This window comes from Mugil cephalus, chromosome 12, assembly GCF_022458985.1.
Source record: "Mugil cephalus isolate CIBA_MC_2020 chromosome 12, CIBA_Mcephalus_1.1, whole genome shotgun sequence".
Lineage (NCBI taxonomy): Eukaryota > Metazoa > Chordata > Actinopteri > Mugiliformes > Mugilidae > Mugil > Mugil cephalus.
In genome coordinates this window covers 21,088,671-21,108,777 of record NC_061781.1, presented here as the reverse complement: position 1 = coordinate 21,108,777, position 20,107 = coordinate 21,088,671, and the positions used below count along the sequence as shown (strand labels likewise).

Below are 20,107 nucleotides of genomic sequence, written 5' to 3'. Positions count from 1 at the left end.
GGGAGGTGATGAGGAGCTCGCTGACAGCCGCCATCTTGGACTTTTAAATTGCTCCCTCTCTGCTGGTTATCCAATAGGAAATTGACTGAGGAACCCGCAGCCAATCCCACGTCGGCTACGGCACACACCAATCTGCATAAAAGAGATGGGAAGGAAAAGAAAAACAGGGAGCACCCACTCCTGCCAAACAAATAATACGACCTCTGTCGTGACAGCCCCGAGAACTGCATTTTGTTAAATGATGAAAATAAACCATTACCACTTCATTTTTGTATCTTGTGAGCATAGATCTTCAAGTAAATTGTTCAACAACATTATGGCATTTTTTCACAAATCCACTGAAGATGGATATCACATGAAGCATCATTCCAGGTAGTCGCGTGTGTCTGTCTGGTATGTACACAGTTCTGTCCATCAGACCCTTGACCTCCATTATCAGGTTGTTTTGCCCCCCAATACCTGGAAGGTCAGTGAACAACACAATCACTAAACTGTTTATCTTTGACAAAAGAATATACTAGAAACACTTCTACAAGCTACACGAAAGTAAGGATTACAACAGCAACATCAAAATGTTTTCATGGCATTCTTCTTTCAGTGCTACTGCTGATAAAGACTGAGATTAATTTTTCTCAGAAGATGCTGGTGAATGAAACAGGGCACACACACAAGTCCAGATGAAACATAATGGTAGTTGAATTCTCCTCCGTGTGTTAATAGGAAATAGCTTGTCATTATATTATATATTATAAGTTATTTTGTCCCCATGTAGCCACAAAATACGTTAAATCAGTTTTAAATGATCCATGATTAGGTTATTTCTGCATGATAGTGTCTGTAGGCGACAGAGAAATTACTTCTGGAAGGTTTCAATAAAAGATAGTTTTATTAAGCAATGCTGTTAAATGGTATTGTTAACATTGGACCAAAATGAAGACTTACTCCAGAATCAATGGAGTCCCATCAACCCATTTCCAGGTTCCTTCCTCTTCTCTGTCATTCAAACCGATCCACGTGTATGTTTTGGTGATGTTAGAGATAAAAATCTGTTCGACAGGAAAAAAAACAACATATTTTAGTATTGTACCACAACATATAAAGTAATGTACATTAAGCATTTGCTATGTATAAATGACTGCATTTATAAATGCAATAGCAAACAAATACTGTAGTACCTGTTCTTCAGAGCTGTCTATCACCACCAGATCTGCTCCTTTGCTTTTACAGTCCTGTCTGCCTTCAACCCAGTAACGTTTCTCTTGAGAGAGGAAGTAACAGGAACCACTGAACATTTTCCAACTTGCAGGACACACTTTATCTGGAAAAACATCAAACAAGAGACTTTACAAATCAACCACTCCATTTGTGTTTTTTGTTGAAGTTAGTTGCAAAGACTATCACTGCACTGCAAAAAGAGCATTAGAAAGAAGCAAAATATTCTTATATTCAATCAAATCATCTTGTATTACGAAAAAAATCTGCCAATGGGTAAGCTGTTTTCGCTTGACAAAAATTCTTAAAATAAGCACAAAGTTATTAAAATAAGCACAAAGTACAAAAACACAAAATATAAGACGTAATTCTTTGATACAAGGATTTGTTGCTTTGTTGAAATTCCTTTTTGCAGTTTGACTATTTGAAGCACTTGTAAAAATGTTGATTTGATTGATATTTTTTTATTTTATTTCTAAGCGTATTAGGGGTACGAGCACAGAAAGGAGATTATGGAAATCAATTGAAATTGTTAGTTTCTTACAATTAATTTGACAATATGAAACCAGAAGTAGTGTCTCACATGCTTAACCATTAAACATTTTAGTAAAACATGTTCATCAATAAACAACAAGTAAAGTTTAACATGTCCAAAGACTCACTTTGTTCAGACAAATGCTGAAGTTCTTCCAACTCTTCAGTCATTTTAGTGAGTTTGCTGTTCAGCAGGTCTCTCTCTTCAGTCACGGAGGAGAGTATGTTGTTGCTCGTCTGGAGAAACACAGTCAGGTTGTGTTTGACATCAGAGAGCTCTGCAGCTGAATTACCATCTGAAATAAATAAAGATGCATGTATCACAAACAAAAAAGATCTCATAGATCCGTACAGTTTTTTTAGTCTTAAGTCACAAATATCTGTTTCTTTCCAGAAATTATTAAAATATGTTCATTACAGCTGCTACAATTTTTTTTTTCATTTTCTATTAAAACAATCTACTTCATTAAAATAATCTATTTCATTAAAATAATCTATTCTATCAGTGTCCTGCCACATCTTGCTGCCAACTCTTAGTGTGTATATTGGTGTGAGTGTGGACTTGTGTATGTGCAGTGTGCATTCCAATGAGTGGCTAAAAGATAAGAAGAAAAGGATAAAAATGAAAAGAAAACCTGAAAAAAGAAAAGGCAGAATGACAGATAACTAAAAGCACATAATAATTCAGCCTCTCTCTCTCTATATATATATATATGTGTGTGTGTGTGTGTGTGTGTGTGTGTGTGTGTGTGTGTGTGTGTGATATTTCTGATATGACAGTCTGACTGTGACTGGTCCATGTTAGTGAGTGAAACTGTAGATTGGAGGCACTGAGTGTTAGAGGTAAATTTATGAAAACCAGACTCACAGAGAACAGCAAGGATGATGAGCCCAGCAAACAGGGAAACACACAGAAAGACAGTAACACCCAAATATAAACTCCTTGGACCTGAAGAGAGAAAACAGAGTAAAAACCAACAAAGTCTACAACAGTAAACTAGAAAATTCCCCTTGGGAAGTTTTGAAAGGGCCAGGGGGGACTACTGCCGGGGGTACCATCTCTGTCAGCATGGGAATCAAATCCACGACCAGCGCTAATCAGACAGACATATGATCATCTTTCACTGATGTTCATGGAGTCACTATCTGCTCTCCATTGCTGCTAATGTCTCAGATGTTAATAATGTTGTGGTGGTTTGGGCGACTCAGCATTATGTTGCCATAGCAACCAGTCTGAGAGAATAGTAGCCCGTGTGTGTGATTGTGTGTGTGAGTGTGTAACTGTAATCACAAAGTTACCTATGTTGTGAGTGTGCGTGTGTGTGTGGTCTCAGCTGTGGCTCTGGTCTGAGGGTTGCCATGGCAACTTGAGGTGGGTTGTCAATGACGACAGAAGCGCACTGGGCCAGGACAGAAAAGTCTGATTTTCTCCCTTTGCGCTGGTCTCACGTTTGGGCTTAATGTGACAAAACGGTATTCCTATCAGGAAAACACCTAGACCGTGGATGGCGTAAGACCTTCCTGAAGACTTTGATATGTTTTTTGTCTTTCTATAGTAAATATTTTGGAGACACGTGTGAGTTTAGAACCGGGGTCCCTTCTGCTTCTTTGAGAAAATCTTTGCATTATAGTCAATGGAGAGCAGAGAGAGACGTGACGGCACTCAGAGGCTCACAGTTTAAATTCTGTACATCTCACTGATTTGCTGAGCACATTGTGAGACAGAAACAAGTTTGTCTACAACTGTGGAAAAAAACAAAAATGATCATGGTCATTGAACAGAGATTGAAAAACTATATGACCTATCAAAACGTGAATTAATACACCAATATGCAAGACTCGTGTCTATAGTTTAAAGTTTTAATTTTAAACGTCTCTAGGTGAAAGTATGCCTGAGCAGTAGACGCTTGAAAAACTCTGTTGATTTTCCTTTTTCGCTCTTTTTTTCCCACAGTTTTTCAGATTTTGTAGAGAAAAGTAATAGCACACCGATCCCGATCAAACTGCACGTTTGATATGTAACTATAACTATAATGCAAGTTAAGGGACAAAAATAAGGACAAACACGCAGTATAACAATAGTGCCTCAGTGCGTTTCCCAGTGGCCCTAAAAATAATAAGAAGAAGAAATAACAGGCAGTACAACAATACTGGCCCCAGTTTGTTGCCCCTGGGCTCTGATGACAGATGATAAAATACATCGACTCTTTGTCTCTTTTCTCACCTGCGTGATTTGTTGAATGTTTTGGGCTGACAGGTTTGACTTTTTCAATGTTGACATAAATTTCCTCCATTGTTCTTAAAGATGCAGAGTATTTCCTAAATGATCTCTACTCTCTGAAGCATGGACGTTCAAATGAATTTTGAAACCATTGTGGGTTTCAGTTTATTTATCTCTTTTTTTAAAACTGACATACAAGGAAGTCACGTGTTTTAGACAATTCATTTGGTACAGTAGTAAAAATAGCCCTGCACTAAATCTTGTCTTTATGAAGGTTATGGTATTCAGCATTTGTTTAAAGTAACTGAGAAAGCTCAAAAAAAGAAAAGACTGTAAAGGCACTCTCTGGTTGAAAAAAGTAGACAGGCAAAAAACAAATGGTTAAAAGCACAGGCAGCTACATGTTGTAGCCATATTGGCTTGGCAACAGGAAGTATGATGTGACTGAGAGAGCTCTTGATTCAGCTGTGTTTCTATTTTAGAGATGGTGGTTTGCAGTACACATACTTCTATCATTTGAAGAAAGAAAAAATCTGAACTTTGTATTACATCTCTATCAAAAATATCTTCACACACTTTCTTATATAAATCTAAACACAGCCGGATGTGCTGTCGTTCATCTCTTCTGGACTTTGACAGAAACTAGTGACAGAAAAACCAAAGATTTCTGAATCAATGAATCAGTCTGAAGCTGTTGATTTGAAATGGTTCAGTGTTTAAAAGCATTTGATGTAATTAAATGTGGTGACATCTGCAGGATAAAATTATACATAAGTTGTATGAAACAAGGGCAAAGGGTTGTGAAACATTGAGGCACTGTTGTGTTTAACAATAAAAGATCTACAGTATATGCATCTTGAAATGCTTGATTTTTTTCTTCAATAGAAAAGAATAACATACTTGCATGATTATGCCATTATGTAAAAGTGTATGTGTTTGATGCATGCTTTTGTAAAATTGATAGAAGCACAAAAATATATTTATGAAATAAAAAAAGTGAAATGCTTCTAGGGACTGTGTTGACAATAGGTGTACAAAATGCTTGTAAAAACTGGTAAGCATTGAAGAGGTGTTATTAGAGTCCAGCTGCTGAGCACTAGATCTTTCACTGACTGACTAACTAACTAATGTTTATTTGTGTGTATGTATGTGTGCATGTGTGTGTGTGTGTGTGCACGCGCTCTTGTTTTCATGACAATTCAGGAACTTTTTTATTCTAACACACCTTCAATTTCAGGACGCCTTGAAAAATGACGTCTGCTTTTTTCCAAACTCTCTACAGTGTTGGTGTCGCCCCAAAGATGCTCCAGAACCAGAAATCCACAATGTCCTGACACATCACAATTCTATGAATAAAGTGTGTTAAGTGTGTTTACCGTTTTTGCTCATCTTTGATTTTGACGCCTAGTGGCCAGTTTTGGAATTTAACACACTTCCAGTGATGTCACTGCTGGTACTTACGTGTCAGTTTCTTCAGACACACTAATACACGCTTCAGCACTTGGAGCAGGTTTTAGTTTTACTGCAATAAACATATTCTAAATAATTAGAGTCAGATAGAGACATTCTCAGTTCTTACTGATAACCAAATCCAGTTTTTTCTTATATTAGATTTAGATCACATCCTTTTGGTAAGCCAGCTAATCATCCTTGAGAAAAACACCATTCTTGTGTTGGGATCATTATTTAATGATTACCAAACACACATTCATTCACATACACAAGGGTCATTACATTTAAAAAGTTTTTTAAATTTTGGGGGGCATTTGCACCTGTACTAGATAGGGATAGCTTGAGGCAAACAGGAAGGAGAATCAGTACCAGCGGGTGCTTTTGTCATTGTCACACTTTGTTTTTTCTATCGGCGCAACATTTCACGATTCGATAGAACACAATAGAACTGGAGCCGTCCTATCGGGCCCCGATATATCTGTGACCAATAATCGGTTCGTCACTACTGTAAAACATTTTCATCAGGCTCATGTCAGGCAGTCCCTTAGTAGGCTGGTTTGTTTTATTTTGCATTTTCTGTATCCTGCTGTATCCTACTTACTTCAGTGCCCTTAAAACTTCTTAAGAAATATTGATGTGAGTTGTTTGGTTTAGATGAAGGTTTCAGACCATTTTGGTTTGGATCAAGATATTTTCATAAACTTTTGTCAGTTATAGTGACCAAAACTGTTCATTATTTTATCAATCATTAATAAAATTGTGGGAACAAACTCTAAATTCATGCCTTCTGAGGGGGCAGCTCCACAATTTGAGGGTCTTTGACTTATTTCGAACTAAAATAAAGAAACTGTATTAATGTAAATCCACGTGGTCTTCTGAGTTTGTGAAACATGAGTTGAAAACACTTGGCCATCTTCCACATCGTGTGTCCATCGTGGTCCTGCAGTGAGGTGAGAGAAATGTGTATACACAGAACAGCCACATCATTATGACCACTGACAGGAGGATGTGACTTAGACATGTACCACCCACCAAGACCAGACCAGGTAACATAACAGATACAGAAGGTTTGCCTATTTAAGGGAAGAAGAAATAGTGAAGAACTGTTCAGTTTAAGGGGAACTTAGTTATTCAGGAAGCTGCATTTATCACATCTGAAACATGTGACTTCCTAGCAGGTCCATCAAAAAAGACGAGATAAATGAAGTGAAACCCATGGTATCACAGATTTAGATGTACAGCAGTGCACGCTGCACATCAGAGAACAGAGCTCCTCTGGGAAATAATCTGCATCCTTGTGAACAATGGAGGAAATTTATGAAAATGTTGAACAAGTCAAATCCTACAAATCACAACTTTCAACAAATCACACAGGTAAGGATACATTTATAGAGAGTTATGTGATGCTTTTTTTTTATTATCACTGTTGTAGATGTTATTAGTTTCACTGTTTTCTCTGTTCAGGTCCAACGAGCTCTGAGAAGAGTTCATATTTAGGTGTTACTATCTTTCTGGGACTGCTCAGTGTTTTCCTGTTGGTTGGAACCATCACCCTTGGTGTCCTCTGTAAGTCTTTCCTAAGTTAACCCTCTAACACTCGTCTCTAATAATTTTTTAACCCTTTTCTATAGAGACATACACAGGCATCACGTGGCAACACTACTGTTACTAAACCAGTTCAAACAAAACGCTTACAAACTCTCAGTCTTTTCGGTTAAAAATAGTTCAATGCTTATTTCCAGGATCCTAACTCTGCTCCCAAAGAGGAAAATGCTTTACCAAAGTATTTATTTGAGATTCAGTCTTTTCTTCAGTTGTCTGCTTTAATAACCTTTTAATTTTTGTTCTCATCTCGGTCTTTGGAACATTCAAGAGAAAAATAATGCTAGTTTCAGGGAATTATTTCACTTTTTTTAAAAAAACAGAAGTGAATCTTCATATAGACACCAAAACATGGTTTGGATTCAGTATGTTTTTCTACTGTAAACAGCTGCACTGCTTTAGTCCATGATGCTATAAAACTAAACACATCTGCACTTCTGCTTTTGAAGTTAGATATTTCAAGATCTGCATTTGTGTTGCAAGTTCTACTAAATCACTGTACATTGAATATATATATATATACAAGCCATCTTTTTATTCATTACAGATCGCTACTCAGCTGCAGAGTTCTCCTCCGTGACTGAGGAGAGAGACCTGTTGAACACTAACCTGACTGAAATGACTGAGGAGAGAGACCTGCTGAAAACCAACCTGACTAAAATTATTAAAACGATGAACACACTTCGGAATTTGCTCAAACAGAGTGAGTCTTTGGATGTCTTATGATTTACGAGCTGTTCATCAGTCCACCTGCTTTACTCATAAATTGAAGAAGTGGCATCTGGCATGAAATGTTTCTAAATCACTTGATCACTTGATTGATTATGTTACACTTGAGTGGTCCGTTTTTTTTTTGTTTGTTTTTTTTTTTCAAATCAATATAAATGTGCAACTTCATTTTTTATTTTGTGTTTGTTTCTTCCAGGGAAAACATGTCCTAAAGGATGGAAAATGTTCAGTTGTACCTGTCATTTCCTCTCTGAAGCATCTGGTTCCTGGTATGAAGGCAGACAGGACTGTAAAAACAGAGGAGCAGATCTGGTGGTGATCGACAGCCCTGAAGAACAGGTCCTGAATAACTAGAAGCCTCGTAATAGTTTACAGTATTAAACACTTGTTCCCTCTGGATATAGTTACTTTATATTTATGATGTAATTAGGTTATGGTTCTAGTTGTTAATTTAAATTTATTTTGAATGACATTCAAATCTAAAATATATTTTTCTACGCAGAAGTCAATCTCTGTCTTCATCAAGAAAGATACTTGGATTGGTTTGAATGACATAGAAAAGGAAGGGACCTGGAAATGGATTGATGGGACTCCAATGACTCTGAAGTAAGTCTTCATTTCAGTTCAGTGTTGACATCAACATGTACATTTGTCTCACTGGCAAATATTGTATTTGTTACTGGCCTCAGGGCTAGGCATACCTGGGTCAGTAGCTATTTTGCTTCACAGTCCTGGATGACTGTGGAGCAGTGAGGAATAAGACAAGTTTGTCAGTATGTGTCCAGCTCAGTTGCCATTTCATTCTGACGTAAAATGAAACAATACATTTCACCACAATTCACTGTATTCAATTTCAATCATTGCTCAAATACGTTCTGTATCAAAAATAATAGAAAAATAAAATGATATACCCTTTAACATCACTTCTTATCGTGCGTTCAATTCTCACTCAAAGATAAAATTATACTCCAGCCAAATAATGCACACTTCACATTTACAGTATTGTTAGCTGTTCCTCTGACTGTCACATAAGTTACTTCAATTACCAGAATGTGAATATTTAATGAACTTCTATCTAACGAGACACTTTAACAAAAAGTCAGTGTTGAAATGTATGAAAGTGTTGACACAACACAACAAAAACTAACAATAAAACAATAATATCTGTATTTCTCTTCTCTCTAGAAACAACTTCAGTCTATTTACATGACCAACATGACCCGATGGCCGCCATTACAAAACTACGGCGCCATTAATACTCTTCCGCGGTCATTTCATCCATGCCTTGTGAACTCACAACTAATATTTTCCCTGACATGTACTTATTATCTTAAGAAAATGAACGTAACATACACAGTCACTTTACGCTGTTGCCTCTTAGTCATTGCGAGTTACACTATGTTAACAATAGGTGTTTAAAATGCTTAAAATGTTAAACTCGGCACAAAACTACGTCATACTCAACCATTAACCCTTCATTTCTCACACACATCCAGCTGGATGGTTCATTAGCCCCTTATCAGTTTGTAAACACAATATTAATTGATGTACACCACGTTTCACATACCTGTGGAGCAGTGAGGAATAAGACAAATTTGTCAATATGTGTCCAGTTCAGTCGCCATTTTATTCTGACGTGACATTATGGCAACACCTAGTGTCACAAAAAATCATAGCATTTAAATGAAATTAAATGAAATGAAGACTGTTTATACCGTAGCTTTTTAAGAGTTTCTCGAAAAAAATAAGAGGGGTGTCAACATTTAGTTTGTTTTTAATAGAGGTCATTTTTCAACCCTCTACATATTATAATATTGTTGCTGGACTTATATATCAGTGAACAAGTAAAATAAATAAATAAATAAATAAATAACCAGAGCAACATTTTTAAAATGTACTTGGACTTCAGCCACATGGGGGCAGAAGAACTTGCCCCCCATGCTCCAGGAGGAGCAAGTAGAGCTCCTCCTGGTGACTGACTGCAGTATAGGTCATAAGCTCCACCTCCTACATGTTAGTGGATGAGACTTGGAAATTTAACACTAAAAAACACATCAAATAAAATTCTGTCAAGGACAGTTTTTGTAATTTTAGGTAGTTAATATAATGTTGATGCATGTTCAAGTGTAATTTTTTGTATCAGTTCATTTTAGTTAGTTATTTGACGCTATAGAAATAGGATGTGACATAATGGCGACCACCAGTTGCCACGCCAACTGCTCCATGAGTCCCTCCAAAGTCGCAAGATGGTGCTGCCCGTATCCCCGGGAAAATAGCATCAGTTTGTCAAATGAAAGAAAGTGGGAACATCCCATCCTTATTTACAAAGTCTATGGTTTAACCACTGAATGATAAATAGTGATGATTCTTGTGTTCCCTGACCTTCCAGCTACTGGGACGGAAATCAACCAGATAATGGAGGTAGAAGTGGCAGGTGGGGGGAAGAAGACTGTGCACACATCTCAACCAGCAGCAACTCTCCTTGGAATGATATTTCATGTTCAAAATCTCTGGCATGGATATGTGAAAAAATACTGTAACATTGTTACATTTGTAAATGTTTTACAAGTTCAATTATTGAATTATTCATATTTTACTTTTCAGCTTCAGTATTATTTAGCTATGTGTGACTGCGAAATGCAACTTTTTGTAAATACACAACAAATGACTGAGAAGACATCTCCCAAAAAGACAAACGTCACATTTTTGAGATTGCAGCTTTCTGAAAATAAATAACAAAAATATATGCACCATTCTCAAATGAATTACTTTTCTTTACCTAAATTAAACACTGTGTCCTTTAACAAGGGAATGGGTCATTTAGGAATTTCATTGTTTAGATTGGGAGTGGTACCCAAGGAGCCCTAGGTCTCTGACAAGGAATATATTGGACAGACATGGAAAAGATCATAAAAAAGAGGGAATACCAGTGTTGTAGACACAAATTAACAGGTGTGACCAAAGGTAATGAGGTACATGCAAAGGCTGGAGAATGTTCACTGTGCTCTGAAAATAAACCTTATCTAGAGAGAGAAACCCCTAAGTGCCCTCCTCCTCTGGTGCACCATGGACTGCTGCTAGCAGATAGTCTGTATCCAAAATCCCTTTGGCTGACGGACACCACACAGAGTGGGTCTTTTGAGAGGTGATACCTTTAAAGGTTTCACAGCAGAAGTGTAGTTATGAATGAAACAAAGATGGTGAACCCCAAGAAAGAACTGTTTAGGGGAGACGGACAGAGGCTACTCAGCTTCCCAACTGTGATGTTCGTGTTCTTCTTTACTGTATCATTCAGGTAAGCAAAGAAGTTCTTTAGCATGTCTCTAAAAATGTTGTTTCACATGACCTGAAAAATCGCTGAGTTATTTGTTTACCAGGTGTTGTTTTCTGCTCATAGTATACCAGTTGTACCTTACTAACCACAGGTAAAATACGTGATATGTTCTGTGTGTTCCTTTTATCATGTTAACTAGAGAGTACATTAGGCCAGCCAGACAGTATTATGTGATTATCACTTGAGTGTATCACATAATTGTTATTCATTTGCAACGACATGCTTAAGACTTAAGACTTAAGCATTTTCTAACACTATTATTTCCATTGCAGAATGCTACAAGCAATGAAACGTGTTTACATCATGAGAGATGTCACTTAAACTGTCCAAAACAGAGAGAGTAACTTTGAAATGGAATCAGACCCCAGCGAATCAGGTGAGGAGGAGATGGAAGAGGATGCAGGTCCAGTGGACAAACAGAATCAGACACCCATCAACTCCCTAGCTGATCATGAGGAGGACATTGAGAATAATACCACAAAGACCTATCACTGCCCTGAGGAGGTTATGTGTAATTATTGTTTATATGTTAATGACAACATTAGAAAAGTTTAATGTTGATAATAAAGATGTTTTAGCGTGTTGCTAGGTAGCCGCCAAGCTAGGCTGGCTTCTTTATAGTTTTTAAACGGTCAGCCTAGGGTACCGAATGAACATTGTAATGCCCACGCTGTATCTCTGCGTACCTCGCCCAAAGCCATACATTTCTGTAGCTGCCATTCACACAATTTTATTTTCTTCGATCAACAATGTCATCTACTGAGGTCAGGGGCGTGAGCATGGCCCATACCAAACAATCCTTTTCCACTCGGCCCCACAAGGCTGAGACTTCACCTTAATCATTTTTGTTGCTGGAATATTCAAATATTTATTCATTTTTAAACTATTTTAAAAAATTAAAACAGGATGCATATGGTCCCCATGATAATAGATGTAAAACACCTTACTTCCGGTTGATAAATTAAAATTGCAAATCACAAATATCCTTCAGTTGAGGAGTCTAAAGAGTAAGAACCTTCTCATATTGGACACATAGTCATAGTGTTTCCCTGGGACTACTGCACTGCACTTGCCATGTGCAACCAGAGATCACAACAATGCAACACCCTCATGCAGTTGTGAAAAGTGCATGATGAAAGGATGGTGCTCAGAAAAAAAAAAAAATAGCCAAGCAGAACGCATAGTCTATCTGCCACAAATCAATATACACTAGAAGTGACAGGGTCATTCACCCCCCATTCTATAGAAACAACACATTCCTACTGCCACAGGACCATCGTATGATGCACTAAACTTCTTGGAAAGCAATCGCCATGACACATTGTCTAAAACCCTTTTTAATACCGAATGTTTACATTAAAGTCCTGGAGCAACAAGGACCAGCGCATGAGGCGCTGATTGCTATTCGCATCCTATTCAGGAACACGAGCGATTGTGGTCAGAGAAAACAACGGTTGGCTCAGCATTAGACCCAAGGTACACTTCAAAGTGTTGCAACGCTAACAGTAAGGCTAAAGCCTCTTTTTCGATCGTGCTGTAGTGCAGTTGGTGCTTTTTGAGCTTTTTGGAAAAGTAGGATATGGGATGGTCAATGCCACGCCCATCTTCCTGGAGAAGCACTGCACCGACGCCAAGTGCACTGGCATCCACCTCCAGTTTAAAGGGATGCCCGAAATCTGGGGCGGCAAGTACAGGCGCACTACAGAGGAGAGCTTTAGCGGCCTCAAAAGAAAACTGACATTCCTCTGACCACTGGAAGGGAACTTTGGGGCTTGCTAAACTTGTCCAGTGGAGCCACTACATCTGAGAAGTTTTTACAAAACCCACGGTAATATCCAGCCATACCCAGAAAACGCCGGAGCTCACGGCGCGTTCGGGGGCTGGAAAATCTACGATGGCCTGCACCTTGGCAGTCACGGGACAGACACGTCCTTGTCCGACTATCTTACCTAGATAGGTAACAACAGCCTTCCCAAACTCACATTTGGCCAGATTGAGAGTTAAGGAAGCTTTACACAAACGTTCAAAAATCTCCGAAAGGGTTTTTCACATGTTCAGTCCAGTTGGATGAATAGGCCCACAATGTCATCCAAATAAACCTCACAGTTTCTCACCCCGCAAAGAACTGTGCTCATGAGCCTCTGGAAAGTGGCTGGGGCGTTTCTCAGACCAAAGGGCATAACAGTGTACTGTAAGAAATGGTCGGGGGTGACAAACGCACTTATCTCAGAGGCGCGTGGGCTCAGGGGACCTGCCAATATCCTTTTAGAAGATCTAACTTACTGACATATTTAGCTGAACCCACCCGATCGACGCAGTCCTCCATGCGAGGAAGTGGAAAGGAGTCTGGTTTAGTCACGGCATTTACCTTACAGTAATCATTACAGAAACGGGGAGTCTGGTCAGATTTAGGAACCAGGAGCGAGGGAGAGCTCCATGGACTAGTACTCGGCACAGCAAAACCATTTTCAACAAGGTATGATGCTTCTTGTCGCATGATGGCACGTTTTGTGGAGGCACCCTGTAGGCGTGCTGTTTTATCGGGGGGTGATCTCCCACATCAATATCATGACATAACACCGTAGTTTGAGTGGGGATGTCGCCAAATAGGGTTGGGTAACTTTTTACCAGTTTGCCAATATCAGATCTGGCAGAGTCAGACAGGTGCGCCAAATGGGTCTCTAGATTTGACAGGATTTCGGAGTTTCTCAGGCGCGCGCAGGCAAAGGAGCTGCGTCTGTCACTCAGCCCGTCATCACAGGGATCGTATGGAGGCTGTGCAACCGACACTGCGACAACAGGCGCAACCATGGGAGGTGGAACACTCTTCTCACGGTCAACATAAGACTTCAGCATGTTAATGTGACACACGCGAGTCTTCTTTCTGCGATCGGGAGTGTGGATTACATAATCGGTCTCGCTGAGCTTCCGGTCAACCACATATGGACCACAGAACTTTGCCTGTAGACCAGAACCAGCAAGAGGTAGGAGAACTAGTACGCGCTCACCAGGGGCGAAGGTCCGCGCAACAGACTTTTGGTCAAAACGCGTTTTCATTTTGGACTGAGCAGTGGAGAGTGAATCACGGGCCAAATCACAAGCGTGATGCAATCTCTCCCTAAAGGAACTAACGTAGTCAAGGATGTTTTCACTTGAACTAGTTTTATTTGAGAGAAATTTCTCTCGCAACAGACGGAGAGGGCCGCGCACGGTGTGGCCAAACACCAAATCGGCTGGGCTAAAACCTAACGCTTCCTGCAACGTTTCCCTCACAGCGAACAACAACAGGGGCAGTCCCTCATCCCACTCACGATTGTTCTCGGTACAATATTTGCGGAGCATAGCTTTCAGAGTTTGATGAAAACGCTCTAACGCACCCTGACTTTCAGGATGATAGGCGCTGGAAGTGTGGTGTTTCACGTTTAGCTCTGACATGACCTGGGCGAAAATTTTGACATGAAATTTGATCCCTGGTCACTTTGGATGCGCCTTGGAAGGCCGAATGTGGAAAAAAACTTGACGAGCGCTTTTACAATGGCGCGCGCTTTTAAGGAGCGCAACGGGACACCCTCAGGGTAACGGGTCGCGGCACACATCACAGTGAGGATGTACTGATTTCCAGACTTTGTTTTTGGCAGAGGACCCACGCAGTCCACGATGACATGTTCGAATGGCTCTCCAACAATAGGGATTGGCTTTAATGGAGCTACAGGGATTACTTGATTGGGTTTTCCTGAGACCTGACATGTGGCATGAACGGCAAAACTTCGCAACATCTGACTTAAGCCCTGGCCAGAAGAAATAACGGAGGATACGGTTGTAGGTTTTTCTGATACCTAAATGACCGGACATGCTATGGTCATGAGCCAAACCTAGCACCTGGGAACGAAACTGCTGTGGCACTACAACCTGAGTCACAGACTCATATGCTGGACCAGGATGAGGGACCAGCGGCGCATCAGAACTCCATCAGCTATCAGGTAGGACCCAGACTTATCACATTTTGGATCTGTTGCAGGAGAGAAACATGGAGACAAAGTGGGATCAGTTTTCTGTGCTTTGATTAGTTGTTCTCTGTCTATTGAAAGTGTGAGGTTTCAACATCTGGCTGGAGCTCAACAACAACATTCTCTTTAGCATCTGAGAGAGAATCTGTGGGGTCAGAGGACATAAAAGAGTCACTGAGATCCACCAAGTCTCCAAGTTTCCGGGCCTGAGCACGGGTTACAGCACACACAGGAAATAAAGGAGGTGAACCGGTGCAGCAGAGCTGGAAACGCACAAATCTGTTACTGGGTTTTCAGTTACCTCTGGGGATGGAAAAACCTTACCACCTGCCAAATCATTGCCAAGGATCAGATCAATACCAACTATGGCAGCTGGGGTCTCACAGCGACTTTGAATTTGCCTGACACAATCTTGGAGGTGAGCTGAATGAAATGCAATGGGGCCCGCACAGCACTTAGCTTAACCCCCCATGCTATGATGTCAGAACCACAGTATGACTGAGCTGAAAAGGGAAGAATGCCTTCACACATAAGGGACTGTTTTGCACCGGTGTCCCGAAGGATAGTGATAGGAACTGGTTTATCTACTCCCTCAAGAGAAACAGACCCTTGAGTTACAAATGGTTTGAAATCCTCATCAATTCCATCTACTACATCCAATTGTTGCTGGTGATGTGGCTTGGTGTGTATGAAACTGATAGGGGATGGTGATTTGACATTCTTAGATTGGTCTTTTCTTCGAAGAGTGGGACAGACCGCAATGAGGTGACCCTGCTCATGGCAGTAGAAACACTCTCGTCTCTCAGTGTCACCAGAAGCAGCAGTGGAGTTACGACGGGAGTTTTTGAGTGGTCTAGGGCTCCGGCCACTGGGGACTGGTTCACGGCGCACTGGGGGAGAAAAAACACTTTTGTGTGTTAACAAAAATTCATCAGCAAGCACAGCAGCATCAGTGAGTGAGGTGACTTTTTGCTCATTCAGATAAATGACAATTTTCTCAGGTAACCGGTTTTTAAATTCCTCCAGCAAAATGAGCTCCCTCAAATGATCAAAAGTAGTTACCTTACTGGCCTGACACCACTTGTCGAACAGAGCACTCTTCTCCCTCGCAAACTCAACATGTGTCTGGTTGGCAGTTTTTCCACAGTTCCTGAATTTTTGTCTATATGCCTCTGGTACCAATTCATAGGCTCTAAGGACAGTGGCTTTCACTGAGTCATAATTGAGGCTGTCTTCAATAGACAAAGAGTTGCACACTTCCTGTGCTTTCCCAACTAGCTTACACTGAAGTAGCAGAGGCCACACACTCTTTGGCCAATGTAGTGTAGCAGCGATGCGTTCAAATGCACTAAAATATGAAAACGACTTCAGATTCCCTGAATGGAGGAACTAGTGCAATGTGCCTGCTCACATCAAAGCTGTCATGGGGACTAGGCGTGGTTGTCTGCGTGGGTACAGGGCTGGCAGTTACAGCAGTTCCCCGCTCTAACTCCAGAGCCCTTACTCTCAGGTGCATAGTCTCCACCTCCAGCTCCCGCTGTCTCAACTCAACCTCCTTTATACGCAGGGTGAGCCTCAGCTCCTCTGCATTCATGCCAGCTTGGGCCTGGGCGGTTGGGAGTGGGGCAGAAACACCTGCAAGATCACCTGGCTCAGCTCCGACCATGGGAGCTGGCCCGCCGATTAATCCCCTCTCACTCAGCTTCACATAGAGTAGATCATGTATCTCCTCTTTCTTTGCACCAGTTGGCACATGCACCTCAAACGAACTGGCAATAAGGCCCAAATCAGCCTTTTTTACACCTTCTTAAAACCTCTGCGGTTGGATTAGCCACAAACTCCTCCAATTTGAACTCCATTCCACTTACACATCTGCCCCCACCACAAAAGAAAACTGCCAAACAGACAAGCAGAGACCACGAGAGAGAAAAGGTCAATTCACTTTACACAACGAAACAGAGAAAGAACGACGAGCCCCCATTCATGTTACGTCCGACCTAGGGGAACCGAATGTAACATGGAAAGGATGCCCCCCTCTCTCTCCCACTCCCAAGGAAGACCATACAACAGAGCTGCAGACCAACAAATAATTATTTATTTAATCAACAATGGTAGTGATAGGCTTCAGGGTGAGCATGGCCCAAAACAACAAACAAAAAAACACTGTGCCCCCAAGCTGACTTACCTAATCAAAAATAAAGGAAATCAAAATACAGGTTTCTAACCTGACTCCCTATAAAAATAAACAGGAGAAAAAGGTCCCAACAAAAAGAGCTACTCACCCTTACCACTACCTGGTCTGCTAACAAATACAAATTGCCAAATCACACACAAATGCCTGGTTCAGTTGGGAGGAGGGTCAAGAGGAGAGGAAGAACTCCATAATGACGGCCATTTTATAGGGTTTCCTCCCGCCCATTCACCAATTGCCAGCCAGCACCTGGAGACCAACAGAGGTGGCACCACCCTCAGGCAGGGAGGAACAGCACATGGAAAAGGGAAAAAAAAAAAAAAACAGCACAGACAAGTCATACATCCAAAAACAAATATTACACAATGACCCTGGGTCATAACAATAGTCTATTGATAAGCGGGTTCAGCTCTGTGGTCTCCCAGTGAACTTGTTATGCCCACGCTGTTAGTAGTTACTGCTGTACCTCGCCCTCAAGCCATACTTTTTCCTGTTAGCTGCCATTTCATCGACACCGTTTTTCCGCCATTTTCCTTCCGGCTGTCGGAACGTGTCATCTACCTGGGACTGGTCCACCCGGGGAAGCGGTGACGTCCTCCTGCCAGCCAGCATCCTTTTCCCATCGGCCCGCACAGGCTGGAGACTCACGAGACCTTTTCATTTTTGGTTGCTGGCCAGCAGCTATTCTCTTTTTGAGAATATTGTATTTTATTTTATTAATTTATTAATTTTACAAATATACGTGTTCTAAAACAGTGATTGCATTTGTTGATTGTTTGTGCCTCTCATTGTTGATATATTGAGATTGAAAAAACAGCTACTTCCGGTTGAATAAATTGAATAAATAAAATATTTCAAGTTGATAGCTAAAGCTGTCAGAACCCTTACCCGCCTCTACTTATTGGCTACAACAGCAGTCACAGTGTCCTCGTGGTACTACTGGCACTGCACTGCCTTATTGTGGCAACAGAGATCACAAAATCAAAAACCCTTCAATGAGTTTGTGAAAAAGTGCATGATGAAAGTTTGTGAGCTTGTGTGCTCAGAGAAAAAGAAAGCATTTTTAAATGTGAGCCTAAGCAGAAACGCAGTAGCTGATCTTGCCACCAATCTATATGACCAGCTTATGGAAAAGGGAAAAGATGTCGTCGCATTCTCCCTTGCAATGGATGAGAGCAGCGACACATCTGATACTGCCCAGTCAGTCTTCATCCGTGGAGTGGATTCAAGTCTGTGTGTTACGGAGGAACTTTTGGGATTAAAATCAATACACAGCACAACCACAGGCTGGGAAATCTTTGAAGAGGTTTACAAATGCGTAACTGAAATGAAGCTGCCATTAAATAAACTCCTGGGATTAACGGCGGATGGTGCACCAGCGATGTGCGGTCAATGGTGGTAACGCTATCTAGGGACCTCTGGTCATTGTAACATTTAACATTTTTTTTAAGTTACACAATTAGAGCAATTCTCATTGTAGACCATTAAAGTCCTCAATCAAAGCAACCTGCCTATAATATATTATTACCAATATTCACATTTTGGTTCCTCGACCTTCAACTACTAACATATAACCTTGTTTCAACATCTAGACTAAAGTTATGTCTGGATCCATACTGTAATATTCATATTTTAATATAACTGAGCACAGCTCAACACCAGTATATCAAACTGAACCAAGTCCTTCTTTAATCCAAAAAAGCGTTGAATAAGGTCAGCTGGACTTGTAGGATTTCTTGAAGACGTTTCGCCACTCATCCGAGTAGCTTCTTCAGTTCTGATAAACTAGTGGGAAATTTGAGGTTTAAATAGGAAAAAAACCCTGTGGGTAACACCCACCAGGAACTTGCTTGACCAGAAACTGGGGTCACTAATTACCATAATGGCTGATACTTACCTGTCCTTGAATGGGGGGAACTGTGTGCCTAGGCTACTTACCCTATGAATAGAGCTCTAACGAGGCTATTGTCCATGGGAACCTGGAGGCTCAATGTGTGAATGTTGTTGAAACTTCTTGGGGACAGATGTCAAAACTGAATTATAAATAGTTGGTAAATTAAATCTCAGTCCACCTCCTCTGTTTAGAGAAGGTTTCTCCACTTTGACATAGATGGCTTCCTTAACTCCTCTCTCAAACCATCTGTCCTCTCTGGGCAAGACTTTGACGTTGGTATCCTCAAAGGAGTGTCCTTTGTCCTTCAGGTGGAGGTGGACTGCTGAGTCGTTTCCTGATGAGCTGGCTCTCCTGTGTTGGACCATGCGCTTGGGGGTTGTTTGGTTTCCCCAATGTACAGGTCTGTACATTCCTCGCTACACTGAACCGCGTACACTACATTGCTCTGTTTCTCTCTAGGTGTTTTGTCTTTAGGGTGGACCAGTTTCTGTCTTAGTGTGTTTCCAGGTTTGAAATAAACTGGGATGCGCTGTTTACCAAAAATTCTCCTTAGTTTCTCTGATACACCAGCTATGTAGAGGATGGTGATGTTCTTCCTTTTGTTTTGTTCCTCTTCCCTGTCCTTCCTGGGATATCTTTTTGAGCCTTTGACAAAGGCCCAGTTGGGATATCCGCATGTCTTGAGGGTTTGTTTAATGTGTGTTCCCTCCTTGTCCTTGCCATCCTGTCTAGTGGGGACAATCTGTACTCGGTGCTGGAGGGTTCTGATGACTCCCAGTTTGTGCTCCAGGGGGTGGTGTGAGTCAAATAACAGGTGTTGATCTATACTTCTATGTTGAGGCTTCGATCTTCTTCAACATGCACCAAACAGTCCAAAAAGGCCAGACTGATGTCCTCCCTGGTGAAGTTGATGTTGCTGTCCACTGTATTG

At 40.9% G+C, this 20,107-nt stretch overlaps 2 protein-coding genes across 2 annotated transcripts; one reads left to right on the top strand and one right to left on the bottom strand.

Moving 5' to 3' along the window:
* Positions 1 to 913: 913 nt before the first annotated feature.
* On the bottom strand, positions 914 to 4,040 carry LOC125017145 (CD209 antigen-like protein E). The gene is made up of 4 exons (XM_047599994.1): positions 3,971 to 4,040; positions 1,875 to 2,042; positions 1,176 to 1,318; positions 914 to 1,046 (listed from the first exon to the last, which is right to left on the bottom strand). Exons 1-4 carry the CDS (start codon positions 4,038 to 4,040, stop codon positions 939 to 941), a joined length of 489 nt encoding a protein of 162 aa, XP_047455950.1. The 3' UTR covers positions 914 to 938.
* Positions 4,041 to 6,627: 2,587 nt separating this feature from the next.
* On the top strand, positions 6,628 to 12,833 carry LOC125017144 (C-type lectin domain family 4 member A-like). The gene is made up of 8 exons (XM_047599993.1): positions 6,628 to 6,793; positions 6,884 to 6,985; positions 7,569 to 7,724; positions 7,947 to 8,089; positions 8,253 to 8,356; positions 11,420 to 11,595; positions 12,447 to 12,521; positions 12,625 to 12,833. The coding sequence occupies exons 1-8, from the start codon at positions 6,724 to 6,726 to the stop codon at positions 12,831 to 12,833; spliced, it is 1,035 nt and encodes a 344-aa protein (XP_047455949.1). The 5' UTR covers positions 6,628 to 6,723.
* The last annotated feature ends 7,274 nt before the right edge of the window (positions 12,834 to 20,107 follow it).